Source organism: Balaenoptera acutorostrata, chromosome 1 (genome assembly GCF_949987535.1).
Source record: "Balaenoptera acutorostrata chromosome 1, mBalAcu1.1, whole genome shotgun sequence".
Classification (NCBI taxonomy): domain Eukaryota; kingdom Metazoa; phylum Chordata; class Mammalia; order Artiodactyla; family Balaenopteridae; genus Balaenoptera; species Balaenoptera acutorostrata.
Genome location: NC_080064.1, coordinates 162,111,569 through 162,132,413, shown reverse-complemented (window position 1 = coordinate 162,132,413; position 20,845 = coordinate 162,111,569). Strand labels below are relative to the sequence as shown.

Here is a 20,845-nt window from a genome sequence, read left to right as displayed (position 1 = left end):
CTTATATTTTATAATTTATCCATAAGTTAGGCCTATCTCAGCATACTCCAGTTTTGATTATTGCCATTCCAGTTTATTGTACACAACTCAGAAGCAACATTTACCTCTCCATTCTCTGTCTGTACATACATTGCAATGGATATGAATAAAAGTAGAAGTCATGAAATAGCCTAAATTTATCAGTCAGGTAAACACGTTGATATAATTTAAAGAGTTTGTTCTGGTGAAATCCAATTGAAGCCGAGAATGCCCTGGACAGAGGGACATTAGGGGAAGCTGGTAAGCGGGCAGGTAAGGTACTAAGCATTTAGCATACGACTATGTATGATAAGGAAGGAGTGCTAAATCAGGAACTGGAAAAATAGAGTTCATGAGTACAGAATTTACCTTTTTATGTTTAACATGATTGTTAAAATTTCATTTCAATTTGTCTTTTTGGGGGGGGCATTCAATAAAGTGATAAGAGAAACCTCAATTTCAGCATTTGCCTATTAATTAAGTTTCCATAGAAACAAGGTCAGAACACCAAATATAAAGCACAGGCACATTGGAAGTTTGCTCTTAATGTCTTTATTTCAGACAATTTTGTATCAGTTTCCCTGGAAACTGAGAAATACCTACTCAGATATAAAACATTTTGGCTTTTCTACAGTGAAGAATTATTTGGTTACTTAGAGAAAATCGTACATAAATGATGCTCTGTCTTGTTCTTCAGAAACATTGGAGAAGAACATGATTTCTTCAAGCCATCTCAAAAAAGTAACTCCTAAGAACGTAGTATAGATTTCGGATAGACTCAAAAGAATTGTTTACTACTTTGTCTTTAACAGTATATCTAATATAACTGATGGTAGTGTCATAATAGAAAATAAGATGCTACGGTCCTATTATCTGATTTTATTTTTATTCATCCACTTTTCATACAGCCTTTATGTTCTGACCTTAGGAGCTTTGCTAATTTTCTGGTGAAAGGTGCTCTCTCAAGTGACCCCTACCTCCCATCCCCCTGAAGAGTGGGTAGGGAAGGAATTGGCAATATGATGTGGAAAAACCTCTGAGCGACAGATCTTTCCTTTTTTTGGTGACAGTATTAATAAACATTTGATGTAAAAGATTTAGAAAACACAGAAAAGTCCTTCACTCACACTCAGAATATCCAGAATTTTTATTACTATTTTGGTGTTGATTCTTCCTGAACCTTTTGTATGCATATAAACATAACATTGTGTTTATTTTACAAAGATGGGATTGTTCTTTCTGTGCCACTTTGTAACTTTCTGTTATAAAGAAAAGTAACGACATGAAGCTCCTGGAACTGTGCTGACACCTAGAGAGTGCTCCAGGGTGATGTATTTCCATGCAACTGCGCATAGCTCTACAGCCTGCCTTTTACCAACTGTTTACTGTGCCATCGAATGGTTGGAGCATAATTCATTTACCCAGCCTTTATGGTTGAGCATCTTTTATAATCCCATTATAATGCTTTATTCAGGGGACACAGATAAAAACTGATGCATTGTATTGATACTTCCCTATAGCATTCTGATTGTACACTTTGTCTTACGACTTCATTAAATTCATAGGGTGAGTCATTTTGTAGTAAAGGTATTTTAACATTAAATGTTCTTTTCCCAAATTAAAGTTACCATTGATTTTTCACTGAACATTAGATTTCCTCTTTTAGGTTTTCGTGGTTCTTGGTAACCTGTCTTGTGTCTTTGATTCTGAGTAACTAAACTACTACTCTAAGAGATCTGAAATTAACTCTGGTCTTAGGTGACAAACACATCAAAAGAGAGCATTAGAAGAAATCTTAGATGATGTGGGAAAATTGGGAGAAACTTAACTGGTTTTGGGTACACTGAAACATGATTATTAGGCACCATTCCAGAGGCAGGACAAACAGTGGTTAGACAAGACAAAACCCGTATCCTAACTCAGGTCCTTACTTTCTAGAGGTGCCTGGGGGCTGACGACACAAGAATAACATCAGGTGAGAACACTAAGAAAGAAAATGAAGGTGTAATGGGCTGGGGAGGAGGACAGTTTTACAAGGGGTGGTTAAAGACAGCTTCTCTCCTTAAGCGACCCATGAGCAGTCCTAAGAGAGCCATGTGAGGCTGTGGGAGAAGAGGCTTCTGTGCAGTTCCTAAGAAGGGAATATGCTTGATGCGTGCCAAGGACAGAAAGATGGGTGGCTGCAGCTGAGTGAATGAATGCCAGGAGGAATATGGGGGATTAAGACCTTGTATGCCTAGTGGGCCTTGACAGAAAAATATGAATTTTAGTCTAATTGTCATGGGAAACCATTGAAGGATTCTATGCAGGGGAATGATGTTAATTCTTAGAAAAAGGGAAGGGGGGTAGAGAGGGTGGAGGGAGATCAGACCAGCTACTGTGTGAGAATAGACTGTAAGGGTGGAAGGAAGCAGAGAGGGAGACCAGTTAGGAGGCTGGTGCGGTAGCTCAGGTGAGAGCCAACAGTGGCTTGAACAAAAAAGCGATATTAATAAGGGTCTAAAATAGGCTGTAGTATATAGATTGCTCTTGCATTTCATTTGATTCTCACCATGTTCTGAGTTAGGTAGTGTAGGAATTCTTCTCTTAGGTATAAATTGAGTTGTCCAAGGTTTTAAAAATGAGTATTGATAGAGAGTAGGACTGTAAATTCCAAATGCATGGCATATAGGAACAGAATTTATTGTTGACATTATGTGAGCTTCTTTGGAATACTACCTTTTTTCTCACCCTTTTTTGTTGTTGTTGGTTTAGTGTATGAAAGTAATAAAACTTAAGAGTTAAAACAGTAACACTGCATAACGTGAAATGAAATGAAGGTAACTTGCAACCCAGAAAGGTTCTTAAAAGTCCAAGAAACTGAGTAAAGTACTCTTTAGAAATATATAAAGCCAGGTGTACTTACCTATGTGTCACCTCTCAGTCATGATCACTGTAACACTGATTGAGGATTAAAATAAGGCAAAACTGAGAACCAGGGTAGAGGCAGGTACAGAAGCAGTTGGAAACCAGAGCTGGGAAGTTTGGAAGCCAGGATTGTCAGAAGCTAGGAAAGCAGGATCAAGGCTTGGGTGAGCAGTAGCCTGGCAGGTGCAGGAGCCTGCTGTGTACCCGCTGGTGAGGCAGCCCAGCTCAGGGCTGGCTGGCAGGAACTCCCTGACTGCGGTGGCAAGTGTGGACTCAAAGAGATGAAATCATCAGTTTACATGGTAATTGTAAAGATTGTAATGTTTGTATCATGAGCCATAAAGCTACTACACTGTGCACTGTAGGGGTGCTCGGGCAGGTCAGTAAACGCAGTGGTTACCGTTAAGTAAACTGGTGCTCAGCAGCTGCCCAGAAACTGCTGACGTCGCCTGTTTCTTTGGAATCTATTGAAATCAATATGTTGATATTAATCGCTTTCTGAAATATGCTGCTTCTGTCAGATGCTTTCTTGGTCACTTCCCTCTCCCTCTAATATCTTAACAAGGAAAAATCATTTATCGACAGTTTGATAGCATAGTTTTAACACTTTTAGCCTTCAGTAATGCATTTCATTTGTTCTAAGTTGCCTATGTTTTCACACTTTTAACAACTGCAATTGAGATGGATCTTAACAACTGGTAGAATCTTAGATTGGAGGAAAAACAGTATTCAGTGTTGGTGGTGTTTTACAGGTTTCCTCTGAGGAATGTTTACATTAAGACCGAGTTTAATTTTTTTTTAATCATACTTTTTCTACATCGACCTATCATGCTGTCAAATAAGTTGCAATTTAAATTGATAATACAAAAATGATGGGTCTTAAAATACAGTTTTAATCATAACCCCTAATCATGAGCTCAAGAATATTTCTCCTGGGTAAAACATTCTTAGAGGTTTCTAAAGAAATAACTTTCAGAAGAATCCATGTAATTTCCTGAATGCACAGTAATTTCCTGAAGTCTCTAAATTACTGTGTGTGCATGTGGTGGGGAGAGGGATGAGAGGGATGGTGGGTGGTAAAGCTTTGCTTAATAGTCGGCAGTCTTACCTTTGTGATAGTGAAGAGTGTGGTAGGTTTTATCATAGTCTCCTTAGGCTCTTGGGAAGATAGTTAATGGGAAGTGCAGAAATATTGTGTGTATGTATGAGTTTACTGTCTAATGGCTCACATGTCCATTCTATAAGATAGTGATGTGGTATTTTTCAGTAGCAAAAAGTGCAAGTTATATAGAAAATTGTTAGTTATATAGGCTATAAACAAAAGATTAATATTTTCTGAAAACCTCATGCAAACTGACAGCAGTAGGGCCCTGGTGTTTACAGTACATTCAAATGATAGGCCAACTCACCAAAGTGGAAATGACACTGATAACTGTGGGAAAATGGTCAAACTGTGTAATCAAAAGAAATACAAATTAGATCTACAGTGAGGTTCCTCATTCATATCAGTAGGAATTTTTTTTTTTTTTTCAAGTATCCAAAGCAAGGGTAGGAACTCAAAATGTGATGATTGGTAGCATTATACCCTAATGTGCCCCCCCACCTTCTTTAGGAAGCAATTTAGCATTGTACATGGAGCCGTGAAAGTGATCTAACCTTTTGGCTTAGTCATTCCACTTCCGAAGATCTTTGCTAAGGAGATAAAACCATTATTTTAAAAAACTATGTACATGAAGATTTTCCTCCTAATATTTTAAGAATAGAACTTTGTAAGCACCAATCCCCAGCAATAGGGGATTGGCTAAGTCCAGTATAGGAATAACACTTGACGGGCCAGTGTGTATTCATTAGACAATAAATATGCAACAGTGGGGTGGAGAGCGCTTGTTAGTAACAAGAAGACATAAATTGTACACTAATTAGAGCTTTTTTTAACGTATAAGAAAAGCAACTAAAAGTAACGGTTGTGAATCATTGTGTGTTAATGATTGTGAATGGTTGTGTGTAATTTTTAAACAGAGCATCGTTTTGTCTCATGCAGATTTTTGTTCATGATATTTGTTAAAGGAATGAGCAAGTGACTTTTACCTTTCCCCACCTTTAGTGTGATCATCAGTACTGCTGATTAACCAGGTCTCCTTCAGTTGCAAGTTAAAAGAACATCACAGAGTTAAGCACTACTTGACCCAGGAGTTAAATGATCTCCTCAGTTCTGCTCTCCTCTGTTGATGTCTCCTGAAAAGCCTTTCCCCTCATGATAGCAAGGGGAGTGTCCAGCAGCTCAAGACTAGCTAAGGATCCTAGAGTACAGTTCTGCCTTTCTCTTTTCTTGGGAAGTCCCAGGACAGCTGTGATTGATTGGCCGGTCCTGGGTCCTGTGCCTACCTTTGAACCCCCTAGGATAGAGTAGGGAGAGTGCCAGCTTTTTTCTGGTCACTTGGGCTAAGTTTACTTTTTTTTTTTGCATGTTGTCATTTCTTTTATCCCAGCCTTCTTGATTTTTGTATTTAGATCTGTAGTAGCACATCTTGGTTTGGCGGGTGTGTGTGTGTGTGTGTGTGTGTGTGTGTGTGTGTGTGTGTTAAAGCTTGCTTCTCTTTGATTCTGGCACTTAATTTTCCTGGAATTCCATTGAAAATTGTTAAGTTTTACCATGCCATAGACACTGATAAATAATACAGCTACTTTGCAAACATTTCTGCTTATTTTTTAGATTCAAATGTAGTCTATTTACTTTCTTTTTGGTATAGGTAAGTAGTCATGAATTCTTTCGGAAGCTATAGGTTAGAGGCAGCTGTAAAAGTCTCTGCCTGCCATTTTGTGTACAGCTGAAATAATTTATTTTCCCATTGTCTTAGTTTTTCAAATATGTAGGAGAAAAAAACTTTAAAATAATTCTATGGGTCTTTTACATAAAAATGTTGAATAGAATATTTTCTCCAAAAGCAGCTTGATAAACTTCAAATTCAGTGAAGGAATTTTCATGAAGAACAAAGCAGTTGGTTTAGCTCTGTAAATTACTAGTGCTGGCAATGACATTAAAATGGATGGCTCAGATTCCTGTTAAAACGGGAAGTCCAAAATTACTGTTCGTGCAAAATTCTTTCTGGGTGGGAAAAGGGGATTCTAGGTAGATACATTTGTGGAATGCTGGGTTAGACAGAATTCACTACTAGACTAATTAGTTTTTAATATATCAATGTGTGTATTCTTTGGATTCTCTCAGAGGCAGGGATATATTTGTATTTCACTTTGACCATCAAAGCCATCTTTCAAAAACAGATCAGTTATTATGTGGTTTGGGAAATAATTGCCTTAACCATTACTCTTTATCTGAATCTTGGTCCAGTTTCTTAAAAGATTGGTTAAATGGTTTGAGATGGACTTTGCTGAGGAAGTGTCATAGGGCTTTTATGTTTGTTTGTTTGTTTTAAACAACAACCTTACTATCCTGTGTGGTAGCTTGTGCTTGTTTTGTATTTCTGCCTAAATAGAAGACGCTATCCCACCTTGGTGCAAGGTGGGCTACAGGCAGACCCACCTTTTCGTGTAGGTGTGGCCAAAATTTTTTTCTAGTAGCCCTATGATCTGCTCCAGAAAGTACTCTTATTGAAGCCCCAAATTAATCACGCAGCGTGGAATGAAGAAGTGAGTTTAGCTTTGGAAATAGAGGGCAAAGTTAAAAATCACTATCATGGAAGTGTTCCTATAGATTAGAACATTGAACTTTTATGTAGTCCTCTTAAATCTGCCATGATGAATAGCCCCCAGATAAACCACAGCCAATTAGATGAGTTCATTTGTTGAATGGAGTTAGAATTAGCCATTTGATTGTCTGAAGAACATTTGCCAAAAGCAACTCACTTCGTTTTGGCATATTTGATATATTGAGCTGGTATCTGACAGTAGTTGGCCACAGCATAACTTGCTTCTTGAGACTGTTCCTGGAATGTGCTAGTAATATCAGCTTTAAAAGAGGGTGACTGAATTTTTAATTGATAAATAGGAGGGGAGTCACATATATGATTCATCTAAAAATGGCATAGATGATTTAGGTGCAAGTTAAAGAAGTCTAAGACATAGCCATGGTTTTATTCCACATGTATGGAGAGTTTCTACAATTTTGCTGTTTCCCAATAGGATTTTTATATTGTGCCTTTACTAAAATTGCCTTTTTGTCATTACTAAAAGCTCTTCTCAAGACTATTAAAAGTGGTTTCAATCAATGTGTAGCTATCTTTAAAATCATGTATTTTTCTACTCAACTAAATCACCACACCTTTTTCTCTTCTTCCTATACAGACTTAGCTTTGGAACCAAACCCTTCTGACCACCCAAGGTCAAGCACAGTTTGTCTGAGCAAATCTCAAACAGAGGGTAAGGCAATGCTTTTTTTTCCCTGAGAAAAAGAGTGAAAACTGTTTTTGTTTTGTGTATTATAGGAGGTATTTAGAAAAACTCTTACAGTGGTTTAAATGTTTCACTTTTTTTATGTATTCACTTGTCTTATTTTAATATGTTGATGATACAGTTTCCTTTAGTTGTCAGTGTTTTAGGGAGGAGAACACTTAGACTATCTGTTTATACATTTTGCCACCTCTTTATCAACATAGTCAACTGGCCACATGATTTAGATGTGGTCTATTTCTGCATGCTACTTTGTCCTTTTCCCCTTGCTCCGAAGAGCACATATGTTAAAGACAAATGATAGGGTTTAGGTCACAGTTAGGTTTTCATTTGATCAAATCAGAAAAATCAGTTGTTATATATGGGAATTGAGCCTTGTGATTCTGGCCCTGTTTTACACAGTGTTCAACCAGACGAGCCTATCTCACATCCAGATTTCTGCTACTCAGAACTTTTAAGCTATTCAAAACTTTCTCATCCTAATGTAGTGCTGTGCCAGGGTAATAAGAGCAACATGCCATATGGGGTTTTCCAGAAGATTATCCTCAGCATGTGAAACTCAGATAAATTTCCTGTGTCCTCCTTGTTTTAAGATGAGAATCAGAACCGTAGAATTTTTTGCACTCCTGCTTGCCTGCCTGTCTTCCTTAATGTTATGTTAAATCCTAGTTTATTTGCTAAAGAGCCATACGTGACCAAGTTTTTCAGTTGATTACGAGAGCAGGAATACAAGAAGTGAACATTCCATAATATTTAAAGTGAAGCAGCACAATAAAAAACGGAGGTTTGGTTTTTTGTTGTTGTTGTTTTGCTTTTTGTTTTTTTCCGTTAGATCACTGGTTTTTATAAAAGGATATAACTCAGGAACAGCCAGATGGAAGAGATGCATGGGGACAGGGCACAGAGCTTTGATGCCCCCTGCAAGGGTACTACGTGTTCACCAACCTGGAAGCTCCTGGGGTTTCTAACTTGCATTTTTCTAGTGTGTGTACTTGAGCCACTCATTTCTGGTTAGGATTGCTCTATTTCTCAGTTTCTTCCAGAGCCATGAGCTGCTCACATGTAGAGGGGCTCTGGAGACAGTAAAAGAAAAGCTGTCCCATGCCTGTCTCTCTCTTCAGCCTTAAGGAATCCGTGCCTGTGATGCCTGTCTGGAGTTAAAGGAGGCAATGTGAGCAAGAGTGTGGCCTAAGACCCTCTTCAGGCTTTTATTCTTCTGGCCTTTGTTGGAGCAAAACAGTTTTGTGTGCTGTAGATATGTTCATTTAGGTCAGCACACTCATTTTAAAATTTACGTTTAACATAGGTTACTTTCCAGTTGTGTATTTTTTCAGTAAGGTATTTGAGTAGGTTACCATTAAGTGGTTCAGGATGCTTCCAGAGATACTGGTGCGTTCGGAGATGAGTGCCTGGCCAGAAACTGGTTCTTAGAGTTGTCATCTGTAGATGGTGGTAATTAAAGTAAGCTGTGTGTAAATGAAGAATTAGAAAATACTCCTGGCTAGTAGTTCAGCTATGCAGCAGGTAAATTTTTTTATTAGCTAAGTTTCTCACCTGGCCTAATTTGCTTTGTCCTTTTCTTTTGTAAGTGGGGAGTCTTTCATTTGTACCTAATACAGAATATCTATTAGGTCAAAAAAGTGAAACTAAGTTTTTAGATTTTATTTATAGGACTCATCTTGCTGGGTGATTTAAATTATATATTTTGTTGGAAATTATTTTAAAAAATAGAATGGAATTTTATCTCATTGTGTTATTGGTAATCCGTCAAATAATTAGTGACTACTTTTATTTTTCTATGGCATTTGTATCAGAATTCATCAGTTAATTTTTTTTATTCTTAGTGCGGGAAAAGACGAAGAGCAACCCTTTAAACCATGTAAGTAAACAGTTGAAAAGTTAAGAAATTAATAGTTTGAATTAAAAATATGTCTGCCATGATTCCTAAAAATATGATGGATCCAATACTGTTAGCATGGACCTCTTTTTGGTAGATTTTCTAAATCTCTATTTTCCTAATTATCAAATGTATTCAGGAAAGTCTTTGACTTAGTAGTGCCCATTTTTTAAGGGTTCTGACATTTCAGTTAAATTTCACTAATATGGTTGTAGTATAAAGATCTGCCTTAAATTCTTTTGCCTTATTTTTTTGATCTTATTTTTTAACCAAAGTAATAAAAGTATAACAGGTAAGTTAATTTTTAGCACTGTCCATTGACTTCTTGTCATAGCAGGTGAAAGCTTAGCTTCTTCGGTCCACCATGACGTTATTTCCCTCCCTGTGTTCCCTCAACATGTATCAGTTTTTATTACATCAGAATCAATGTTTACATTACTACGACTCTGCAAATATTGTGCACTGCTGAGCCATATAGTTCTCTGACTGTGCCTCCTCCTTGCACACCCTTCATTCTTCTTCTTCAATATTAATGAAATTGGAGCCCTTCTGCACTTCTCTAGGATAACCCAACCCCCTTTTCCTAGCTAACGTGATCTCACACAGCCACATGCAGTAAGTAGCTCCCTGCCCGGTCTCCCTGCTTTCACATTCTTCATTTTTTCTGTGGAATTAATTTCCTGACTATATTCACTTGCCTGTTTTCTAACAGCTATTTTTTTCCCCAAATGTTTTAACATTTGTCACATGCCTATCAAAAATATTTTCCGTCTACTAAGCCACATCTGTTCCATTTTTTTCTTGGAGACACTTTTCCCCGATCTTTTGTCTTCCTACTCCCATATAGACTAGTGTTCCCCTAGGCCTGCTCTATGCCTCTTTTCCTGGGATATCTGTGTGAAGTCATCTGGGATCTCACATATCTCTGCTCTCTTATGTTGGATCCCCTATGTCCTAGATTCTGTTTCCCTCTTGTCTTGTTATACTTCCTTGTTTTACTGGAGCACATTTTCGTGGGAAAAGGGCACATGGGCAGAAAGTTGATAGAGATCTAGCCTCTCTGAAACTCCTTCTATTTGAGAAAGTATAGAATTCTCAGTTGAAACTAATTTTTGCAGTTCTAAAGACACTTCCCTCTCATCTTCTCATTTACACTGTTGCTCTTAAACCTGTTGACATTTTATGGTACATTGTACATTACCGATTTTAGTCATTTCCCCCCATCCCTTCCTTCTCGGGAACCTTTTAGTACCTTCCCTCTCCCTGGGATTTTGAAATTTCATAATTTGGTTTGGTATAGACCTTTTTTGTGTGTTTCTTTGATATTCTGTTTTTTTTCTTCCAGGTTCCTATTATTCGGATGTTGGAAGTCTTAGACTTACCAGATCGGTAACTTTTTTCCCCTCCTGCTTTGCATTTTGTCTTTTTGTCCTGCTTCCTGGAGATTTCCTTGACTGTGCTCTAATCCTTCTATTGAATATATTGTTTTGTCTACCTTATTTTCAATTTATAGAGTTCTCTTATATCCTGTCATTCTTTTTTTCACTGATGCAATTTCAAGTTTTCATTTGCTCCTGAGTTTTTATCACTCCCATCAATTCCTTCTTCCTGTTTTGTTTTGTTTTTTTTTAAAGCATCCTTATATTTTATTTTATTTATTTATTTTTTGGCTGCATTGGGTCTTGGTTTCTGCACGTGGGCTTTCTCTGGTTGCGGTGAGCTGGGCCTACTCTTTGTTGGGTGCGTGGGCTTCTCATTGCAGTGGCTTCTCTTGGTGCGGAGCACAGGCTCTAGGGCGTGTGGGCTTCAGTAGTTGTGGCTCATGGGCTCTAGAGCGCAGGCTCAGTAGTTGTGGCGCATGGGCTCAGTTGCTCTGTGGTATGTGGGATCTTTCTGGGCCAGGGCTCGAACCCGTGTCCCCTGCATTGGCAGGCGGATTCTTAACCACTGCGCCACCAGGGAAGTCCCATTCCTTCTTCCTGTTTTGATCTCTTACTTGTTGGGGGCTTCCCTCAAACGAGTGATGGTCCTTGGCTGTCTGTTAAGATCTAATTGGAAGCATCACTTGGACAACTCGTTAACTGATGGGCCTCACTGCAAGGATTTGGGGACCACGCCTCTGAACTCTGAGCCTGCCTTGGGTTCCGTAAGACAAACTGGTTTTCTTGTTCCTGTCCTAGTCACTCTCTGTAGGTACCAAGGTTGTGCTTCCTCTGTTCTGCCATGTCAGTTACCACTCCTTTATCTAGTCTTTTCACCTTTCAAACATTAAAAATCATCTGCTGTTTATCCTGTCTTATGTATAGCTTTTTTAAAAAATGCCTTTAATTCTACTGAGATGATATCTGAAAGAAGGGGGAGAGGAAATAGATTTGTGGTCAGTCTACTCAAACTTAGATTTATTCTTTGAATATAGGTTCTGAGTTTGAAGTTTAATTCAATATAATTAACGATATTAATTCAGACAATATTTTGGATTATACCTATAATTAGAATATTATACTTTTCTACTAAGGCCTGGAGTATGAATTCTATTCAAACCACTCACCCTACCATATTGTCCATTAATGTGCAACATAGATGGAGTATTACAGACTTTTCAGTTAAAGTCATTGATTCTTAATAAACGTATCCAAAACTTGTGAAAAGGGGGAAGAAAAAAGTGAACTTCAGCTTTATTCTCTTTTTTTTTTTTTCATTTATATACTTTTATTTGGGAATGTTTAAATCAATACAGAGAAAACTAAATTTCAGAGACACTGAATATCATTAGTTTGGATATCATTACTTTCTTATAAAAGAAACACGGAAATTATTTACAGGATGAAAGATTTCAGAACTTCAGTGGCAGCTTCACGTGATGCCATTGGGGGAACGGGCAGCTTCACGTGATGCCATTTCAATAGTGACTTATTTTCGTCGACATATTTTCCAAGAATGTCACCATCTCTAAATAAGAAAGAATCCTTGTCATCTAGAACTACTTTGGTGCCTCCATATTCTGGGAGAAGAACTTTATCTCCAACTTTCACACTAACTGGTTGAATCTCTCCACCCTTTCCTTTAGAGCCTGATCCAACAGCTACTACCATTGCTTGCAATACTTTTCCTTGCGATTTTTCTGGAAGCATAATGCCTCCTTTGGGTACAACTTCGGGTGCACTTCTTTCAACTAATACTCGGTCAAAGAGGGGAAGAAACTTTCTAAATGCCTGTCCTGCCATGACTCGGGTTGCCGCACTTCGTACTCTCGCTCTCTCCAGCTTTATTCTTTTAATGGGTTAAAATCAGAGGCAGTAGGCACAGTGGGAAGAGTCATTGGGTGGGGGCAGGATTTCAACAGGTACTTGACCTTTAATGATAAGCTTTGAGGGTTGTTACTTACTAACCTCCTAGGTATGATTATTTTCTAGTCTTCACCATTAAACCTGAAGTCTACTAAGCAACCTTTCCCCTTATAAAGATTGTAAAAGTCCATGTATTTTGTCCTTAGTGCTGAATGAAGATAAATACTCTTCTTCAGTGACCAATTGAAATAATACCTATGAACATTAAACTGTAGTAGTGTTTTTTGCTACTTGTTTTTTTTTTTTTTGTATTTGCATTTTATACCCTTATGTGTGTCAGTGCAGTTTATTGAGGTTGTGAGCCAGCAATGGTAAGGCTTTAATCATAAAGGACAGTTATCTTAAATTTTCAAGCAAGATGAGAGGAAAGTAATCTGCTGGCAGCTAACATATCTAGGCTTTGCTCAGAGGCTTCAATTCTGCCATCCTTTAGTGAACACTAGATGCTGGAAAGTTTGAATAGTTTCAGGAGTAGGCCTGTGGAAGTGTTTCTTTTGTAGGATCGAGCCAGTAGACTGTAAGTTGCTGATACATTAAATGAGCCCCCATAGGACTATAGACCACATCTAATTAAAAATTTTAAATGTTTTAGCAGTACTATTTCCAAAGACAAATCAATATACATTCATAATAGAAAAAAAAGTTTTTAATAGAGGAAAACAGGATAAATAGCACCCAAAGCTCTACCAACTAGTCTATATTTTGGTACATTTCCTTACTATTTTTATTCCCCTCATATATATAGATTTTTGGTCAGAATTGACTTTTATTACGTGTAGTGTATGTCATATTATACCCTAATAGTAGTGACCTTAAAAGATAACCTGCTTCGTTTAGAATCAAAGTATTTGAATGAGTGAATTTTCATTTTTCATGCTGTATCTGTTTTTTGAGATTCTAAAATTACACATTAACCAAATAGCTTAAGGACCATATCAGAGTTTTAGTTTAAAACATTTCTAGCTTGAAGGAGAAATTAGTCTTCCAAATAGTGATACTTTTCAAATATGTTACATCTAGAACTTTTTGTTAATAAGGAATAAGTGGCTTTGCATAAAGCATCTGAAACAAGCAAAATGGTGTTTTATATATGCCATTTGGATATTTCTGATTATTGGATACTGGCAATTTTTACTTAAATGCTCTGTATTTTAAAAAGCATCAACTAGATTTTCTCCCTGCCTCACCTTTCATGTATTTGTGGAGGACATTGATGGGAGAGTGTGACAGCATGGTGAAAACTGTTTTATATTAATAGGAGGAAGGAAGGCTCATCTGAATTAGTAAACAAACAAAAACCAAAAACAAAACCCAGCTTTAAAATTGTTTGTATTCTGTGGTATTAAAGAATGCTACTCTTCCTTCCAGTGGCTTTCAGTGATTGGGATTTGGTTATTGGCCTTACTTTAAGGAAGAGAGTTGTCCTAACATAGTTTAGGCCATTTTAGTATTTGACTATTGCCGTGTTCATGGGCTCTTCACAAATAAATGGATACTTCTAAAGTGTTTTAAAGATAGTTCATTCTCTAGAGGGTCTCAAAAAGTTCTTTGTCACCTATCCAACACCACTGTAGATAAATTCTCACGAATTTGTATCTTTAGTAAGATTTACCTCCAGTTGTAACTGATCTTAAATAATTTCTCAAACACTTGTTGAATCCTAATTTGTCCCAGATTCTGTGCTCAGTAGCTGGAGGTAGGAGAAGAATCTTCCTAACCTGGAGAAGCTTGTTTACTTAAGAGGGTGGTACTATGCAAGCAGCTGAGACCATGGAACAGTTGGTAAATTAGATGTGTGAGTGTGCAGAAAGCGAGAAGTGTTGTGGTGTGCCTGCTGGCAGAGGGATCCTAGAGGAAGATGGGGTCAAGCTTGCTGGGACAGGAGGAAGAAAAAGGCACTGCAGGCAGAGAGCAGCATGGGTGAGGCAGGAGTGTCAAATAACACGTAGAACAGAATTAGTACAATTTTGAAATGAATGGCAAGTATTCTCTGAGGTTCTCACTTGAGTAATGTCATGGCAGTCTTACTTAAACATGAAGTGAGAAGTTAAATTCTCAGAGTTGTTTTATCCGTTTTTTTTTGGATGCGAGAGAATCTTTAAGCAGTACCTTTTTGTCCTCCAGATAAGGAAGTTGAGGCCCAGAGAGACTTATGGCCCCCAGCTTTTTAGTGATAGAGCAGCCCTGGCATGCCCAGCCTCTGATTCGAAAACGTTTGTTTCGTCACACTGTCTCCTGAACTAATACATTTATTATTGGTGTTCGTTTACTGCAGTGAAATGCTCCTACATCGGTATTACATAAAGCATTACGTTTTATTGTAGTAAATGAATAGAAATAGGAAATCTCAGCTGCATTTCATTGCTTAAGGAAAAAACCCTGAAATCTTATTCTAAACTTTTTACATTATTATAAAGGTAATTTATAATAGGCGCTTGCCGGGTTTGATTATAGGTACTATATCAAGGCAGCATTTTATAACCCATTTCTCAAAGCTCGTCTGTGGAAGTCAGAGTATAGAGGTTTCCCATAGAGCTGCACATGATATCACACTCAGGCAGTTCATGGAGTGTAAGAAAAATCTTAATGTTTTATCGTTTGACATTTTAACCAAGGAAAAAAACACACTTTATAGGTTTAACTTACTGTGACATTTTCTTCTATTTCCCTTCCCCTTCAGGTATCTCCAGGGCAGCTTACTAAAAAGTATAGCTCATGCTCAACAATATTTCTAGATGACAGCACAGTCAGCCAGCCTAATCTTAGAACCACAGTAAAATGGTGAGTACAAGTAGGTTGCCAAGGGCTGAGTGACAGACCCCCTTATCGCTAAAAGCATCCTAGCCATACATAATTTCATTCATTTGAATTGTCCTTTTCAGTGATCAGGTTAAAAAACTGGTGTCAACTATAGATTGATTTCAAGGACCTAAATATGAATTTTCAGTTTCCATTTTAATCTTAGAGCGCATGATAGAAGGGAAAGCCAGTTAGCAAATAAGAAATCCCAGAAAAAGTATAAATCTTTATTTGACGCATTTCTGTTGTTAAGCCATTGTTGAACATAATGAGAAAGAGAGGTACTTTTTATTGGCTATTTCTAGAAAAAATTATTTCTTTATGAGTTGTAGTCCTCAAACAATGTATACTACTTTGGAAGCTACTCTTAGAAGAAGGAACAGCTTGTCCCCTACTGGCACCAAAGCGACTCTGCATTTAAATTTAATTGGATTTTGTCGGATTTATCCCACTGTGCATTTTTTTTTTTCCTGCACTATTTCTGTATGAAATTTTACTTCTCCTTGCTGTCCCCCAAAGAGGGGGAGAATATATCAAACCAGTCTTAAGAAATACACACTCAAGCTTAATTTCTTTGTAGATGAAATTTGTTCAACTGAGGTTTTAACTTAATAGACACATTTAATTTTTGTTTATATATATAAATATATCTCCAACACACTGTATCAATCACAGCAGAGAACAATAAAAGAGGTGAGGTTTCGGAAACATGGCTGTGGTCAGGCTTATACTTAAGGAGACACGAACAGTGTCATGATGATGGAAACTATTCTTTAATTTCTGGGAGCACCTCATAGTCCACAATTGGAGATGCACTTTCAAAACACCCTAATGATGAACCTTTCAAGCTTATTTAAGAGAAAAAAACCAAACGGGATGCAGAGCTTCTTGCCTCCTCCCTCGCGGTTGTCCACGAAACATTAACATCTCCTTAGGATATGAATGTTGATTTTCCAGAACACAGTTTGGGAAATGCTATTTGAAAATATTAATGTCCTTATCCTTAATTTTATTTGTTGTCTTAATTTTATAAGCTAATTATATTTTTAATTGGTTTTTAATGTGCCAGCTTTTTTTTTAGCTATTTAAATTCTCAGTAACTTCTACTTTAATTAAAGACAGCAAGTTCACAGTCATAATAATGTAACTTTCCTCTCTTGCTTACAATAATAGTTGCAGTCAAATCATGTTTCAGCAAAAACTGAGCCCCATCTCTAAAGTCCTGAGTTTGGGCACTTATCACATCATCACTGAATGTTTTTATTCAGCCAAGACACTGAATCTGTGGGTACAAAAACCACTCTACTTTGGCTAGAGTCGCAGCTTCTTTTGAATTCAAAAGAGTCTGATGTCCAGTATATAATTCAAAAGTACTTTGAAGGTTAACCTTGCTCAGGGACTTCCCTGGTGGTGTAGTGGTTAAGAATCTGCCTGCCAACGCAGGGGACACAGGTTCGAGCCCTGGTCTGGGAAGATCCCACATGCCGCAGAGCAATTAAACCCGTGCGCCACAACTACTGAGCCTGTGCCGTAGAGCCCGCGAGCCACAGCTGCTGAGCCCGTGTGCCACAACTACTGAAGCCCACGCACCTAGAGCCCGTGCTGTGCAACCAGAGAAGCCACCACAGTGAGAAGGCCGCGCACCACGACAAAGAGCAGCCCCCGCTCTTGGCAACTAGAGAAAGCCCGCGCGCAGTAACAAAGACCCCATGCAGCCAAAAATAAGTAAAATTAAATAAAATTAAAGAAAAAAAAAAAAAAGATTAACCTTGCTCAGACAAGTAGGTTTCATCCTTTTTTTTCCCGACCTAGTCTAATTTTTGGAAGTACAGTAAATTTTAATTTGCTCTCATGAAGTTTTAAAAATGATCATTCATCACATTCATTATTGGTGAAATAAAGGTTTACTGAGAAAATTAATAGGGCCAATTGGCTTTTAGGAATGATTTTGAAAATGTTTATCATGGGGTTAGTTTTCAGTGGGGTAGTTGTTCTCAGTGGGGTAGGTGAGCCTTATTAGAATCACTTATGCAACTTTTCAAGATATATGTTTCTGGATGCACAAAGTCCACCCGCCTGCCCCCGCCTCCAAGACACAGTGTCTGTGTGTCTGTCTGTCTGTCTGTCTGTCTCTCTCTCACCCACGCACACACACCTTTTGACAAGATGGGGAATGATGTGAAGCATGATTATATGGACAAAAGCATCCCGAGTGATTCTCCGATCTTAACCCTAACTCATTCATCCCTAAACTTTGCTGCACGCTGCAGTCATCTGGGGATCTTTAAAAACAGTCCTGATGCCCAAGTCATACCCAGTGCCGGTTAAATCAGAACATCTTGAAGCAGAAGCCAGGCAGTTTTTAAAGCTTCTCAGATGATCCCAGTGTGCAGCTGAGCTTGGGAGCCACTATTTGGTTAGAGGGCAGGAGAAAGAGAACTGCTTCTGATAATTAGTGGGACCTTAGGTAAGTCAGTTTTAAACCTTGGTTCCCTTATCTGTAAAATGGGTTGTTTAATTAAATGTCATCTACGGTTCAGTGGTCCTTTCCATCATAAAACTTCTAATGCTGTGATTTTAAAATCAATTTGAAGATGAAACTTTGAAGCACTATAGAAGTATCCATCTTTGATGCTAACGGTGTTACAGGCCTTTATACAAGTGCTAAGATTCTATAGACCTATTATAAAATTCAGATTTGCCTTCCCTCAATTATTTTGAGTTTCATTTTAGACACTGAGAACAAAGGGGAGCATATAACTTAACCAGAGAACCCCTTTGTTGCCTAATATACAACAGCTGTGAATAACTTAGGACTATAGTAACTTAAAAAAGACTACCTAAGGACTTGTATCTATCTGTTCGTTAATACTTTATTTAAAATAATTTGGAAATACCTGTCATTAATGGTATACTGTGTAGTATTTTTTTTTTTAATTTTTTTTTCCCCCCTACTTTATTTATTTATTTATTTATTTATTTTGGCTGTGTTGGGTCTTCGGTTCGTGCGAGGGCTTTCTCCAGTTGCGGCAAGCGGGGGCCACTCTTCATTGCGGTGCGGGGACCGCTCTTCATCGCGGTGCGCGGGCCTTTCACTATCGCGGCCCCTCCCGTTGCGGGGCACAGGCTCCAGACGCGCAGGCTCAGCAGCTGTGGCTCACGGGCCCAGCTGCTCCGCGGCATGTGGGATCTTCCCAGACCAGGGCTCGAACCCGTGTCCCCTGCATTAGCAGGCAGATTCTCAACCACTGCGCCACCAGGGAAGCCCACTGTGTAGTATTATGCTGTATTATTAGCACTGCTTATTTCAGGATAGCTAGACCTATCATCAGTTTTGTGGCTATAAAATTTTGCTATTAAATTTTCTAATAATTATGTAAAAGTGATTTTAAATCATTTTGGTATAGAGCACTTTTATTATTTACTTTTAGGGAAATAATGGAAAACGGATGGGTAGGTGGATAGCGAACTAAATCAACTGAAATGCAGGGGCTAACAAAAAAACCACACACACACACACACCCCCACACACACAAACTACTATATGGCTTAAATTTAAGCATGTGTATAGATAGATATAACTTGTACAGGACAGAAGGTTTTGTGGGTAGAAGGACAAATGACAGGGGAAATATGTAATAATTTATATATTATAATAATCAACCAAAACATGCCTTCTAACAGCATATCTAGCATTTTGGGTCTCCTAATTTTGCTAAAAGCTGAAGAACCTAAAACAAGGGGGAAAGCACCCATGTGGTACTGTTCTGAATTCGAGGATTTCGGGGCCACTGGGCCTCTGGAAGGTCTTCCCTCCTTGCTAACCCCTTTTTAAAAATGTCTTCAGGCCTGATATGATAAAAATCAGTTATTACAATGTATTTTTTTTCCTCCACAGTTTGACCTTAGCAATATATTACCACATAAAGAACAGGTGAGCTCTTTTAAAACCTATCTTGTTATTCCAGCTAATTAATTTACAAGGTATCAAGTTTAGTGTTAGGTAATAACTATAGATGTTACTGGCATAAGCTTTTATTATTCGAGTGCTTTTATTACAGTATAGAAGTGAATCATTTATTTTTATCTTAGGACCCTTAATTCTTAGGTTACTGAGCATCCCAAAGAGTATTTGTTTATATGGGTTATATTGATAATTTACTGTATTAGACATTGAAATTGAGAATTTAAAAAATTAAATCCATTGTATGTTAAAACAGGGTTTGCCTTAGCACTATTGAAATTTTGAGCTAGATAATGCTTTGTTGTGGGGTGTCGTCCTGTGTGTTGTAGGATATATAGCAGCACCCTTGGCCTCTACTCACTAGATGCCAGTAGCACCTTCTTCCCTCCACATTACGACAACCAAAACTGTCTCCAGCCATGGCCAGAAGTCCCCTGGGGGACGAAATCACCCCTGATTGGGAACCCCAGTGTTTAACATAAGTCTTTTTTTTTTAATGAAAAATAACTATTTTCCACAACAAAAAATATTGAGAGAAAAGTATCTCCTTAATAGAAGACAGCTGATTCTCATATCTATTCTGTCTTCAGTCATTTGTTTTGAAGAAACAATATGAAGAAGATCCAGCCGCTTGCAGATATATAGTTGGAAAAAGATGTATTTTTAAAGCCTTCAGATAATTTGGTATATTCTTTGATACTGTACCAAAAGTCTGCATGTGCTAGTTTCTTAAATTAGTTAAAATGGAATTCTAAATCATATCAATGAACTTGTAATAAATACTATGTTAAATTAATACCCATTGATCTGTCATGCATACTGAGTAGATCTTTTTACCTGTACCTGACTTTATAATATTATACATTGGTCATTTGGAAAGTATTGGTTCACATTTCTTTAGACAGTGTCAAAAACTCACTTTTGTTAGTATCACCACCAGTCTTACCAGAAAAGTCTTTTAAGTGTTGAGAAGTTGTCAAGTTCACAATAGAAGGTAGAAGTTTTCCAAAAATCCTGATATTTTTAGCTTGATGGCTTGAATTTTATCATTGGCAACAAATAACTTTAGAGTGATTTTCCTTGAAGTGACAGGCTCACTTTGTTCATTTTTGAAAGAATGACTGTGTCAGTTGTACATTCAAATAACGATGGTGTTCGATGAAAAAAGTGTTTCAAATAAAGATGGTGTTCTATGAAAAAAATGACTTACCGCCAAGTCACAAGTGCTTTTCCTTAACACAGCCATATTTCAGTATGTAAAAGTGCTTAATGCATACTTTCCACTTATTCAGAATATTAAAAAGAAGGACCAAGGTTTAAGAACACTATTAATTTTTACTCTTTTATCAAGGATGTTCTTAAAGCAGATTTTTAACTGCAAGTGGCAGTGAATAATTGAATGACTTCTAATTCAGTTTGGTACCACTGCCTTGATTCATGCTCAGAAACCAGCAGTTTTACCCACTTTTGCTTTTATACATCCATAGCAAATGTCACACAATGTGA

General features: G+C 37.7%; 1 protein-coding gene across 1 annotated transcript in view; it reads left to right on the top strand.

The window, feature by feature from the left end:
• The window catches only part of LOC114238627 (uncharacterized), a 312,107-nt gene that overhangs the window by 279,968 nt on the left and 11,294 nt on the right, over window positions 1-20,845 (top strand). The window contains 6 exon segments of the mRNA XM_057541296.1: window positions 7,228-7,302; window positions 9,177-9,211; window positions 10,575-10,618; window positions 11,162-11,375; window positions 15,257-15,357; window positions 19,274-19,309. Of these exon segments, the coding sequence (XP_057397279.1) occupies window positions 7,228-7,302; window positions 9,177-9,211; window positions 10,575-10,618; window positions 11,162-11,375; window positions 15,257-15,357; window positions 19,274-19,309 (505 nt within the window).